The sequence below is a fragment of the Delphinus delphis genome, chromosome 9 (genome assembly GCF_949987515.2).
Source record: "Delphinus delphis chromosome 9, mDelDel1.2, whole genome shotgun sequence".
Classification (NCBI taxonomy): domain Eukaryota; kingdom Metazoa; phylum Chordata; class Mammalia; order Artiodactyla; family Delphinidae; genus Delphinus; species Delphinus delphis.
Window position 1 is genome coordinate 86223909 of NC_082691.1, and position 14943 is coordinate 86238851.

General features: G+C 35.9%; 1 protein-coding gene across 7 annotated transcripts in view; it reads left to right on the top strand.

Annotated features, from left to right (window-relative positions):
• Window positions 1-14733, top strand: part of MKLN1 (muskelin 1) — a 355934-nt gene extending 341201 nt beyond the window's left edge. For 6 of the 7 annotated variants that reach the window (XM_060020905.2, XM_060020903.2, XM_060020906.1 and 3 more), the window contains one exon: window positions 6635-14733. In XM_060020905.2, coding sequence (XP_059876888.1) covers window positions 6635-6756 — 122 coding nt within the window. In that variant the 3' untranslated portion in view covers window positions 6757-14733. The remainder of the gene's footprint in view (window positions 1-6634) is intronic. The other variant, XM_060020908.1, reaches the window with a different exon arrangement.
• The last annotated feature ends 210 nt before the right edge of the window (window positions 14734-14943 follow it).

The following is a 14943-nucleotide window of genomic DNA, read 5'->3' on the forward strand; positions in this document are numbered from 1 at the left end:
AGATAAGAGTGTCGTATAGTGGTTAAGGGTCAGAATCTAGGTTTAGCTATCAGCTCTGCCACTTGCTAATTTTAAAAGTGACTTTGAACAATTCACCTTTCTAAGCATTAAGTTCTTCATCTATAAAATGGAGGTAAGCAGAGTACTTACCTCAAGTTGTTGAGAGAATTAAATAATTATGAAAAACAACAAAATGAAATACTTAGTAAGTGCTCCATTCAGGTACTCGTATTACTACCTTCTTTATAAATGTCATCTTTGTAACACTGGTGAATTTGGATGAGGAGCAAATTCAGGTTATATGCTAATTTTAATAAGGAGAAATTTGATATATTATTTATAAACGAAAAGTACCTTTCATAAGGTTTCATGCCTATTTAGAGTTCGTGGTTCTCATTCATTTTCTGTCTGATTGTTTTACCTTTACGCCACTTAGAATTGAAATCTAATGGGTTATTTTATGTATAGATGTATACACTTTTCATGTATAGATGACTGAATATTTTGTTTTCTAAATTATGTCCTGCCAAAATTGGCTCAACCGAACTGTCTGACTTCCTTCAGAATTCATCCAGTTTATCTTAACCTCTTAGTATTTACTAATGTTATATGTAATTTAAAGATTTAGAAAGATGGAAAATGATTTGCAAACAGCTGGCATTATCTTAGTTTTGAAAAATGACTGACTTCGGAGAAAAATAACCTTTGGGGATCTTTAGCTTAGAGCTACTGTGTCTGTGTCTGTGGCTGTGGGCACTTTGAAGCTTGAACTTGGGCTTTCTGCTAATTTTAAGAGCATATTTTCAGCAAGGTATGTGACAGGGAAAATCTGGTCTGTAGAAGCATATTGCCTTTCTTGGTCTTCACACCTTTCTTTAGAAGTTTTATAGTCCGTATGCGATGTGCAAGTATGAATTCAGACAGCTGTTTAAAATATTTTATGTCTAAAGTACAGTGCTCTTTGGCAGTGTGTTGACATTTGTGAATGAGGAGCCTTAGGGGTTTCACAGCATTTACTGTGCCCTTTTAGCCTTTATACTTGTACTAAATCCACCAAACTTAGATTTCAGCAAGAGACTTTCTTCAACCTCCTGTCTTTAGCCCACATGTTTACAGGTGATTTTTATATAATAATGAGTTTATTTTAGAAATAAGAAACGTAAACACAAAGAAACTTCTATCTAGGAGAAAAATGAGAATTCTTGCTATTTCTTCCTTATTACCATAAATAGGAAAAGCTACCTAGCCTGTATAGGATGTTAACTTAAAAGTATATTCCTGGGGCTTCCCTGGTGGCACAGTGGTTAAGAATCCACCTGCAAACACAGGGGATACGGGTTCAAACCCTGGGCCGGGAAGATCCCACATGCCGCAGAGCTACTAAGCCCGTGCACCACAACTACTGAGCCTGCGCTCTAGAGCCTGCAAGCCACAACTACTGAGCCCACGTGCCACAACTGGTGAAGCCCGCGCACCTAGAGCCCGTGCTCTGCAACAAGAGAAGCCACTGCAGTGAGAAGCCCGTACACCACAACAAAGATTAGACCTCGCTTGCCACAACTAGAGAAAGCCTGTGCGCAGCAATAAAGACCCAATGCAGCCCAAAAAAATGAATAAATAAAATAAATTTTTGAAAAAAATTTTTTTTAAAGTATATTTCTAATAGGTCACTTTCTTTTAGAGCAGTCATTGTCTTCAGTCACAATAGTAATGATAAAGTGATAGCTGTTATTTATTGAGCACTTACTGTGGGACCAGGTACTATTCTAAACACTTTACATGTCATAACTCACTTAATCTTCATAATAACCCTATGAAGTAGCACTAGTATGATCCCCTTTTATTATATGTGAAGAAACTGGAACACAGAGAGGCTAAAGTAAGTCGCCCAGGAATAGTGCTAGTGAGTAGCAAATCCAGGATTCACACCTTAGTAGTTTGGCTTCAGAACTAAATCACTAACTGTACTACCTCTCATTGAGCTTTACCAGTTTCCACTACTCTGAGCGATAAGTTCCTCATTCCACTGTATGGTGAAAATGAGAGAAACAGTAATTAGGAGTATGAGATTTAAAATCAATACAACCTTTTTTGTCCTGTCTCTACCATTTAAGTAGTCATGTTGCTGTTGATGAGTTTCCTGGTGCCCCACCCATTTTTAATGCATTTTTTTAAAATATTAAGATTCTCTTTGAACAACTTCCCTCAGTCCCTGCCTGCTTCCCTCAAGTGTAACCACTTGTATTTGGCAGATCTTTATACACCGACATACAGGTAGAGTTGATTCCCATTATTCACAGTAATAGTCTATGAAGTCACCTATAACACTGAACTGGTGAATACTGACCCTTTGCTCCTATGGAAAATACAGAGATAGGTTCCTGTAAGCCTCTTGTCACAGACTTTTTGTCAATTGATTAATAATATAATGTTGCTTTCTTTCAACAGGAACACACCTTACTTGTGTATTTATACTGTTGATTCATTAACATTGAACTCACACCAAGAGCACTATAACTCATTCCTGAACGAAGCTTATCTAACCTGTATTTTCTTCATAAGGCACATTGCAGCCTTCTTGCACTTAGGAACACTAGCCAGCACTTCAGCACCACACTTGGGGGCCATTTTCAGCGGTGAAGTCACCAACAAAAAACACAGAATTTGAAGAACATGACACCAAGTAGACTGTGAAAAGGACACTTGTTTATAGTATGAGAGCTAAAACAAGAAGGCAGAGCATTACCTAGTTGACCTCAGTTGAGAACATATATTTACATGTGGTGACTCAAATTTTTGCCACCCTGTGTATGTCTGTGAGTAACCACAAAAGTGGCACAAATGCTGATTTGGGGGTTACAAATTTTAGCAAGTAAGCAAATGTACAAATATGGAATCTGTGAATAATGAGGATCAACCGTATATATGTACACACACACACACACACACACACACACACATAGATGTATGGTTTTATATTTTCTGGTTTTATTTATTACATAATATAAAAACATGTATTCTCCACATAACTTTTTAAAATTTAATGATGTGGCTTGGAGGTGCTTACATGAAACTGTACTAGATTTATTCTATTTGTAAGTGATACACAATATTCCATAATAGGGATCTACCATAATTTAACCATTCATCTAATGAGAGTGTAAATTTCAAGTTCCTTATTGGTAAAAGGTGAATAAAAATAAAAGGTTTTTTTTGAGGATTAAATGAATTTAGCACATTGCCTACAATTTAATAAGCACTCAGTTAATAAAAATAAATGGGCTTTGGAGTCAGACCTGGGTTCACGCTCCATTCTCTTTCCTCACCAACTGTGATGCCTTATTAAATGACTGACTCTCTTAAGTGTTGCATCTGAAATTGGAGTTTATGGTAACTGCTTTGTTGGGTTATTTTTGTGACAATGAAATGTCATACGTAAAGAAACTAGCATGTAGTAGAGACTCAGTGTTTGTTCCTTCCCTCCTAAATCATTTGATCTCATGAAAATGGTATTATTTTATAGAGTACTATCACAGAATCAGTAGCTTCTCTTAAAAATATAATGTACCACAGCATTTTTACAAGTAAAGAAAATAAAATAAAAGATGAGAAAAGCCCTAAAGTTGAATACGAACAGGAACAAACAGACATGTTTATCAAGTTGGTAACATAATTGCACAGTAGGGGAAAAAAGAGAATTAAACCTTTTTAAATACAGCTTAGACTATATACTATCAGTGAAGTATATTCTAAAAACAATAAAAGCAAGGAAATCTTGAATTTTGCTGGTAATGGTTTGGGTATAGTAATTCTGGAACTTGTGTGTTTTAGGTTTAACAAATGAATAAATATTGCTGGGAGTAGGTTTTCCTAGTAGGAGAAAGGAGCTATAAACATGGAATGGAATAAGGAGAGGAAGAACTCTGTGAGGTTCTTAAAAAACTGAATTAGCAATAAAAGCATGGACTAATGATTTTGTTTTTTTTTTAAATAGATGAGTGTATAATATGTGTGCATATATGTATAGGCCTAGAAACAACACCACCCTGGGCAATTAGCACAACTGATCTTGGTTTCTAAATATCATTTGCCACTAAAAGGAATTAGGGTTCCTGGGGAAAATGGCGGACTCCAGAGCTGTGTAAATATAAGCTTGGAGATCTTACTGTGCCAGAAAGTAAGGATGTACTCAAAAAGTAATGGGGACATTTCAAAAAGATACAGAGGGAGAACATATGAGTATTAAAATGAATAATGACAGGAATGGATATAACCTATTGAACAAGAAAATGATTCATGAGTATATACTAATGCAAATAGAGAAATAAAATGAAGGAAGGAAAAGGAAAACTCTTCTTTGCAATTAATGTCATCCAATGAATCTAGAAGGAATTGTCGAATTAGGAAATCACCATCATATACATAATAATTGTTTTGGCAAGAATCATCAGTTAATGCTAAAATCATTGGGTGCAGATCTGTTGAAGAACAGGATATTTGCACAGTTTCAAACTATCTTCTCATCAATATTTTATTAACTGCAAAGGTAGAAAAGTACACATTTACATTGGAGAAATCTGGCATACACCAGTTTAACCAGATGATCATAGTTAACATCCTCAGTATTGGGACAAACTGATACCACATGCCTCCTAAGATGATGCATTGAGAAGGACACAGCATCTCTATGTAGTGTTCTTGCCAACTTCATAAACTGAATCTGATCATAAGGAAGCAACCAGACACCCCAAATTTAATACATTCTACTATATTACTGCTCTTTGTTTTTTTTATAACAGTGTCACAAACAAACAAAAAAAAAAAACAGGTTGAGGAACTGTTCCAGGCTAAAGACATTGGATAACTAAATATAGTGTTCGATCTTGAATTTTAGATTAGTGGGGAAAATGACTATAAAAAAGATTTTTGAGACATAAATGTTAAATTTCCTAAATTTAATATATAGTAGTTATTTAAGTGAATGTTCTTGTTCTTAGGTGAAATGAACTCAAGTATTTAGGGGTGAAGATGTCTACAATTTACTCCCAAGTAGTTCCACAAAAAAAGTATGAGTGGGGTATACAAACACACTTAGAGAACAAGAGAGAATGAAAAAATATGTGGCAAAATGTTAACAATTGGTTAATCTAGGTAAGGATATATGTATATGAATGTTTGTTGTACTATTCTTGAAACTTTTCTGTGAGTTTGAAATTTTTCAAAATAAGTCGAAAATAAAGCAATTTAGAAAACTCAGAAAAACATAAAATAGAAAAAATATAATCTCACCATTCAGAGGTAACCTTTGTTTACATTTTGGAGTATTTCCTTCCATTCATTTCTGTGATATAGTAGTAGGCTTTGTTAAATCTAAAACTCATCTCAAAGTAGTAAACATTTGCCCTCACACTTAAAATAGTAATAATTTTTTTTTTTTAATAAGGAGGAATGTACCTTTCTTGAGGCATTGTTTATTTTCCTTCCAGGAAACTGGTATCCTTGGCAATGTTCTTTCTGTTCTGTTCATGTTCTTTACAAGATTAAAAGGCAGATTGCATCTAAAACTGTATTCTAAGTTAACTGAAAATCAGTCCAATTTGAAATAGTCTTCACTGATTATCATGGCATAAAGAAATTTCTGGCACTATTTCTGTTTCTGATGGCATTCAGTAGGCCTCTCATATTCAGTTAGCCATCTCAGGAATGGGGAAAATCAATAGACTACTTTGTTTATTTTTTCATTTTCATTCTTCATATGTGCCTAGAAAATTTGAAGCAGCTGGGGGAGCAATACTATTACTGGCTGACTAAAGGAAAGAGTCATCTCACTGAATATTTCCTTGGCTGGAGTAAACTTGAAAATTAAGGGTTTACTAGATATTAAGGGGGAAAAATATCTTACGGTTCAACGATCTTAGCCTTTTTAGAATGTATTTTACTAGAACATTCATCTAGATAAAAGGAGTACATTGCTCTCTATTTTTCACATGATGTGTGCCTAGCATAGAGCCTGATGCATAGTACCATAAATACATGGTATTTCCTATGTGCCAGGTATCGTTCTGTGTATTACAGATGTATTTCTTAACCTCAGCTGTCTGTATTTTCACTCAGTTCTCTGAGACTTCTTGCAGCTCTCCGGGGCTTAATGATTTTAGACTACTTTCTAAAGACCTCTTTCATTTTGATTATATTTTTATTATCAAAAAATTTTTACTGCTCAAAAGCATCAAAAAGTCAGAAAAGAGGAATGAAAATTCCTCAGTGGACTAGAAGAGGAAAATGCCTATAAGGAAAAGAAGAGAAATCAGTATTAGTTACTAAAGTACTAGTCATTCTGCTAGGTGGTTTTCACATAATTGCATTTAATCTGCACCGTAAACCTATGACATGAACAGGATTATCACAGATTTATAGCTGAGGAAACAGTTGCAGAAAGGCTGATTACCCTACCTAAGATCATACCATTGCTAGGTAGTAGAACTGGGATCAGGACCCATGTCTGTCTGGTTTCAAAGCCTGATTTGGTTTTGGTTTTTCCATTATACATTGCTGCTTTTCTCAACTAGGTTTTCTGTTACATGTTGAGTTTTAAACACAGTGGATGAGTTTCTTTATATCTCTCCTTCACCAGGCTTTTCCGATGTGGATCACACCTATGCTCAAAGAACTCAGCTCTTTGACACCTTAGTAAATTTCTTTCCTGACAGCATGACTCCTCCTAAAGGCAACCTGGTGGACCTCATCACACTGTGACCGAAGAGTACCTGGACAGAAATGGAGCACAGGAGTCTGCTTTCAGTATTCTGGATTTCAACTCTATTGACTGACAATTAGGCTGCAGTGACTGAGGACTGCACCAGAATTTTGAAGGGATCTTTGCTGTCACAAATTTTAACCCTCGTCCTTCACACCTGACCTCAACCCCATAGTCCTCATCCCATTCCGAAATTAGGCTAATAAAGTGAAATTGGTATACTTTCCATTTAAAAAAAAAAAATATATATATATATATATATATTTTATTACTTTAACTTTTAAGAATTCATGAGTATAAAAGAAAAAATCAGGCAGTCTACCCTTTTCTGATTTTTATTTCATTTTTATAAAATTGGGGCAAGTAAGCACTGTTCACAGACTCAGTGCTACAAGAATTGGAATTTTGTTGTTGGGTTGTTTGGCCTTTCTTCTTTCTCCTTTCTTCCCATTTCACTTTATCTTGAATCACACAGCTGCTTGTAAGTGATATGTATCATTTGTTTACCTCTTCATTCTTAACAGTATATAGTTCTGTAGGGCAATTGATGTATGTTTAAGTGATATATGTGTCTCTGTTGACTAGAGTCTTGTATTACATTAAACAGTAGGAGGAACAGAGGGCTCTAATTTACGCTCCTTGTCATAGAACTAAAAAGTGAAACCTGAGATTGATCCCCACACTTATCTGAGATTGGTATATAGTATTTCTATAATGATATATTTTATAGTGGCTATTACAGAGCTTTGAGTCACAGAAACCTTAAACTGAGGAGAGAATATAGTTCAGAACTTTTAAGAGCCACTCTCAAAATTACCAGCAGGAGGATTCTAGTTGTGATTAGCATGTTCATTGATATCTTTGTAGTAATTTTGGAAGAAAATGACTCTTTCCCCTGCTAGAGCTGTGCAGGACCAGGGCTTCAATTTCTTCCGTGTGCTATCTGTTTGTAGCATTTTCATTTGGGAGGATGGGTTCCAGAACTACGTTTTTGTTTATTTTCATACACATTAGCTCCCTACATCTGCTTCTATATACTGATATTTTAAAGAATAATGGTTTGTAGTTTTCCAGTGGAATACAGCTGACAGGCATTTCATTAAACAAATAGACCAGGCTTTTTTAATGGAGAAAAAGAAAAATAATGGTGCAAATATTTTTTACTAAACTAAAAGAAAGGCAGATGGGCTTTTCCACTGTTCCTTTTTTTGTGAGGAGTGGTGGTATGTATTGTTCCATGAGGTGCTGTGGAATGCAGCATAGGAAATTTAAACCTGGCCAGTGCTTACATTTGCTCAAGAAGTGTGCTGTATGCAACTGATACCCACCATGCTTAAAGCAGGCTAAGTATAATAAATGTCCATCAGTCCAGTGGCTCTTCCAAGTGAATGACTTCAGAGAATTTACTGTGTCCCCGAGTAGCAAGATTAGGCCTTACCAAAGAAAGAAGAAATTGAATTGCACTTTTGAAAAGTCTCATGTATAGGAATGAGACTTTGAGGTCCCTCTTCAGTCTGTCATTATTGCATGGTTTCTCGTCTTTGGGGGAAGGACAGAAGTATATTTGTCCTACTTCTAGGCTTGAATCTTGGGCTGCTTGGCTTTCCAAGCATCCCAAATCGATCAGTAGTGATTTATTAAACAATTAAATTTGTTTCTTACCTTGTGAAAGATATAGTACATAATTCAGTAAGTACCAAGTTGTGTAGCTGCAGAATAACCAGTTGACTTTACAAGTGAGCAAATAGAATCTACCTACATACTTAGGCAGTTTCATTAAAAGATTTCCTTGACAGTCAAGAACATAAAATATTAATATCGCTAATATTGTAGCCTATTGAACTCATTTCATGGAAACAGGTTGATAGGAAAGAACTTGATAAGAGTTTCTAAATGTAAAAGCTCTAGTTTTGCTCACTGTGAATTCTGGCCCTTCAAAAACCATAACCAAATGAAATTCTGCTTCCCTCCACCATTTTTTTTTTTTTTTTTTTCTCACGGTACGTGGGCCTCTCACTGTTGTGGCCTCTCCCGTTGTGGAGCACAGGCTCCGGACATGCAGGCTCAGCGGCCATGGCTCACGGGCCCAGCCGCTCTGCGGCATGTGGGATCCTCCCGGACCAGGGCACGAACCCGTGTCCCCTGCGTCAGCAGGTGGACTCTCAACCACTGCGCCACCAGGGAAGCCCCACCATTTATTTTTATAGTGCTTTTTTGGGTCATTTTTTTCCGTTCCTTAGATTCCATATTTGGAGGAAACTCAGTTCTTGAGCTCAGTGATTTTGTTTGTTCTTATTTTTCTCTGACTCTCTACTGGTGGTTTTCTAAACATGCTTGTTCTAATTTCATCTTTCCTCACTTTAAGTGGAACCTTTTCCCTTTTCTTCACTTACAGAATTTTTTTTTTCACTAACATGTTTAAATGGGGTTGAGTCATAGCAAACTGTTTAGTGTTACTTAAGTGACATAGACTGTGTTTAGGAAGTTATTGACTAGGTAAATCAAAATTTGTACCCTGGGGCTTTAATGAGGCACTGCTGGTAATGATTGCAGGAGAATATAGGCTTCATTTTATCCGTGACCAAGATTGACACATTGCTCACTTTCGACATCAGAACCCTGATATGAAACTTGTTTATATATTTAGTGAGGAGCTACATGTATTTCCAAGTATTCCAGCACTATATTATAATTTAATTTGGTATTTATATACATTGTTTAAGTAGCCAAATATCTATGCTTTACTACTTAAAAATTATTTCATTCTAGCTTAGTGAGCCCCAGATTGAAACACCTGGTTTTAGATGCATTAGTTAGTGGGGTACAATTTGCTCAGTGTCATTATCCCTAGCTTCAGTTTCATCCCCATTTCTCCTTTTTCCAGTGGAATATATTATTCCAGAATATAAACTAGAAATAATTTAAACTAGAAGTAAACTAGATCTCTAACATTTTCAGTGCTTATACCTCGTGAGAAATTAATTATCTGATTTGCAAGATACTTTGAAAATGCAGTTGCATTTTGTGGAATGACAGAGACCTCATGTGGCCAGCTTGATTAATTCACATATATCAATCTGTGAAGCAAAAGAATTCAGATTTGGGTGCCTAACTCTGCTAAAGCTGACAGTATTAACCTTTAGCAAGATTGTCTTTTCAGACCTGGTTTTCATTAAAACTGACTTATCTATGTCTAATAAGTAAAAACTGATAGAAAACATTAGAAAGTTAATACACTGATTTATCAAAGAAAAGCTTGTTGGCTTTAGAGCTCAGTGATTTGTTTAAGATTGTAAACTGCATTCTTTGGTGAATTATGTCTTGAATATAAATGGTTTGCTAGCTTATCTTTGTAGTGGATCTTTTCACATCTGCCTTAAAAGTGCTATTTAGAGATACATTAACAGAGTTCCATGTAATAAAACCGTTTTAAAATCTATAAACAAAAACTAGTTTGAGGTACTTAATCATTGGTGAGAGATTGAGAATGATGTTTAATGAATCAAAAAGCACTTAGAAAGGAGTATGTTTCTGATTTTATTTTCTGAATTAAACTCAGTGTCATGGAAGGAGTTACCCTATAATTATTCTTAACACAATATGAAATTCATTGGGTAATTGTGGGTCATTTAATTTTTTCCTGGGTGAATGTTGTGTTAACTCTAGCTGATTGAATGTTGCAAAGCAGTTGAGAATTATGGTTTGAAGTGATTTCTATGAGAGAGGATCATTACAATGTGTACTTTAAGCAACGTCATCTAGCTGTAAAAAATATACCCTTTGTAACCCTTCTTTTCTTAAAAAATACATGTTCATATGTAATTTCGTCCTTTTGCAGAAATTTTGGCCTGAACTTTCACTGTTTTAAATTCTTAAGATAGTCCTTAATCTAAGATATGCAGGCTCCCTCAGGAAAAGTTCATAGTTATTAGAGGGGTAATCATAGAGGGTCTGCATATGACAGTAGTTGTAGATTAGATCTTTGGGTTCTTTCACTCAAAATTTTTGTATTCCTTATTAGTCAAATAACATTATTCTTTTGTGATTTTTCACTCTGGCCTACATCTCCCTGTGATTTGTATTAATGCTGAAATGACATTGGCTGCCCAAAACTTCTAGTCTAGAGGTGTTTCAGCTGAAGATGGAAGTTTCAAAGTTTGTTGAAATAGTTAGGAGCCACCTAGATCAGCTGAATGATGTTGCCACCGTTTGTTTTGATGGGGAGGACTCATGATTGTAGTTTATTGATTTCTTCACAAGATGCTCTTTTTATCTTTCAGAAAAACTGCTATCTTAAGAGATTTTATTTATACATAATTTTTAAACCTTGATTTCTTCCTATCCCACAAATACTGTGAATTGTTTCCATTATTTTTTTATTTTTCTTAGCTAAATCCTCTGACAATAGATTTATAGCACTTAACCTAAGGAGTCATTAGAGGTTATGGTAAACCAGGTTTTCTCGTGGGGCAGAGAGAGATGCCCTTGTGGGAAACCATATCACTATGTGTTTTCTGTTAGGTAGAACTCTAAAGTTATAGATCTTGAACTGGATCCCAATTCAGAACTTAAAAACCTGAAAATCAAAGGGTAGTTCTAGTTTATCTTCCACAATAGTCATTATTTGGAAATAAGATTTACAAATATATACTGTCATGTCCTCAAACACTGCCTAGCTTGATTGAAAACAGAATGTTATGTGGATGTTATCTGAGAGCTATAGGGTCAACAACAAAAAAGGGGGGAAATGTTTAGTAGGGAAGTAGACCAGTTGTAAGACATCACTTGTAATTATGAACTAATTGGTCTTCTTTTTTACCTTTTTATCTGCTGTTTAGTCTCAATGAATTATTGTACACAATAGTAGACATTTGTACACAATGTTCTGTTTTGCCTGTCTGTGGCATTTTCACTTCGAGGTATTGAACCTCAGGAACAGAGCTAGTGAGGAGAATGAGGGTATGTTAGAGAAGGAAAAATAGGAGCTTTTTGCTCATGGATTTGAAGGTCCACAGATCTAAATGAGAAAGAAAACTCTTCATTTCTAACCCTCAATTAATTTAAAGCAGTGCTGAGAAAACTATCAAGAGGGATCAAAGCTCAGTTCTGAATAGTCTTTGGAAAGCAGCATTTCTTGGTTAGTTGCTTTCCTCACTGTCTCCCAAGTAGCTGATAGAGATCTGGAAACAGAAAACCCAGTGTAATGGGCTCTAGCTCTTAAACTAGGTGAGCAGTTTCTTACGTACAGCCAATTCCTTGATAAGGATTCAGAGGGAAAACCAGCAATAAAACATTTTAACATGCAGTTTTTGGGCTCCCAGGGGACTTGCTTTTTCATGGAGTTTAAGCTCTTGCTGCAACACAGCTCTGTACCATCTGGGATGCTAGCATTCACAGCGGTTAGTTTGGATATCTGAGCTGTCTGCCACGCAAATACTAGCCCAAGGAGATCATCATCCTTCAGTTTCACTCAGTGCTTAATGAATGCCAAATTAATTGGCAGGAAGGAAAAACACTGTGTGATATACTGAACAGGCCTGTGTGCATGATTAAGGAGTTAAGTAGCCAATTTTGAGCTTAATTTCTCTCCTTTATTAACAAATCTCAAGAAAGCCTTTGTTACAATTTAGCTAGTGTCAATTTGGTTGGTGTTCATTTTCTAACCCTTTAAAATAGGAAGAAAATTGTCATTTCGTGTTTAACTTCTAACCCGTACAGAATTGAACTGACATCAATTTAGTTTCCATGTTTTAAAATAAATTAATTACACATAATCCAAAGGGTCTCTGTTTATTCTACTTTTCCAGGAAATACATGAGTTCTGGGCTTGGCAGTAGAAGTATTTAATAATTTTGGCTTATTCTTTAGGTTTCCTCCACATCTGTGAAGTGATTAATTAGAGAAGTTATTTAGAATAAGTTCAATTCCATTGCAACTGGCAGAACTTTATAAATTCATTTTGCAACAAAGGAGAGGATCTTATACCATCAGGACCATGCCATCAGATTTTGGCAAGTGACTGTTTTATCACATTGCCTTGTAGTTTGCTATTTTTTCCTTCTTAAGATAAAAGGGGGAAAACTGAGGACAGAGATGTATAACTTGACATTTTTTATTTCTTATATTTATCTTTTTGTTTAACATCTTTATTGGAGTATAATTGCTTTACAATGTTATGTTTCTGCTGTATAACAAAGTGAATCAGCTATATGTATACTTGTATCCCCATATCCTCTCCCTCTTGCACCTCCCTCCCACCCTCCCTATCCCACCCCTCTAGGTGGTCACAAAGCACCGAGCTGATCTCCCTGTGCTATGTGGCTGCTTCCCACTAGCTATCTGTTTTACATTTGGTAGTGTATATATATCAATGTTATTCTCTTACTTCGTCCCAACTTACCCTTCCCCCTCCCTGTGTCCTCAAGTCCATTCTCTACATCTGCATCCTTATTCCTGTCCTGTCCTTAGGTTCATCAGAACCATTTTTTTTTTAGATTCCATATATATGTGTTAGCATACTAACTTTACATTTTTTAAATTGTCTACTTTAGAAGTCTTAGGGTACTTGCACCTTTATAAAGGCTTAGCTTAATTTTACCCGTACAGATTAACTATACTTGTAAGAGCACTGAATACAAAGTTATGACATATTAAAGTAATTGTCTACCCAACCCCAAATTTGATAGTAGGATATCAAAGTCCAAAAGTTTAAATGCAAGTAGTCTTCTATGGGGAAGGTATATGTTTTTAAAAGTCATGCACATGGTCTCCTTTTTGAGATATTTTTTCCTTTCCCAGAAAAATGATTTTGGTGACCAGTTGTAAACTGATTTCTCCCTCAATTGTAAACTACCCATTTAGAGAAATAAAAGTGGACTCACTTTCTTTCTTTCTATTTTTTTTTTTTTTTTTTGCGGTCCGCGGGCCTCTCACTGCTGTGGCCTCTCCCGCTGCGGAGCACAGGCTCCAGACGCGCAGGCTCAGCGGCCATGGCCCACGGGCCTAGCCGCTGTGCAGCATGTGGGATCCTCCCGGACCGGGGCACGAACCCATGTCCCCTGCATTAGCAGGCGGACCCCCAACCACTGCGCCACCAGGGAAGCCCAGACTCACTTTCTTAAGCATTACATTTAGCCTGACCAAGATATGCTGTGATTGTGTTATTCAAGCCAGCTTGCTTTTTTGACTTGTCATAAAATGTCTTTTGAATTGAATGAATTAAATAGTATAGTATTAATTTTATTTTATGTATAGGTCAATTTAGAAATTGCAAAATAATGATATTTTTCTATGAGCAGATTCTTTTATAGAGATAGGTTTTTCTTTTTAATGAGATTTCTTCCCTGTCACCACTTCAAAATCTATGTACAGCTGAGTGTGCAGCCTCAGAAAAAGAGCACAGGAAAGCTTAGGGCCTCCTTTTCTTGTGTTGTTCTTGGCAACAAACATGATTCCACCTTTTCAGTGGAAAGATGGGGTGTGTGTGTGTGTGTGTGTGTGTGTGTGTGTGTGTGTGTGTGTGTACTTATTGGCCTGAAATTGAGATCCCTTTAGGTAGAGATAGATCCTCAAAACCAAAGTTGGACTGCAAATTAGGTTGAGGAGGAAGGTACAGCTCCATTCATAGCCAATAGAATCCGTCTGTCCTTCTGGGTCTGCTTATTAACGCTATGGATAGCTCCTTCTGTTAGAACATCCCCTGGACTGGAAACATGGTGTTACAGCAACCAGCTCATCTGAAAGTTGGAGAGTGTTAAACATCTTTTATGGGACTTTTAAATAAATAATAACATTTATTGATTTTTGTGATTATAAAAATATGTTTATCATAGAAATTTAGGAAATTACTAAGTGTGAAGAAGGAACGCCACTAATATTTAACCGGTGAGACTTACTCATTTTATTCTTCCTGTCTTCCTTCTGTTATCCAACATGGTAAAGGCCAGAAAAAGTAAAAAAAAAAAAAAAAAATTTTTGACACAGCCATTCCTCATTGTCTGCAAGCATTTTTCTCTACCTTTACTATATTCCTTTAAAGCATTGCCCTTTTCTAGACAAACAGTCTGAAAATAATTCTGTTGATATGTATCTCTTAAGCCTAAACTATACATGTAAGATACTACCCAAAAGCTATAGGGATCTGCCTTGTTCAGGTCATTGGAAATTTTATCTCTAAGATTAATTTG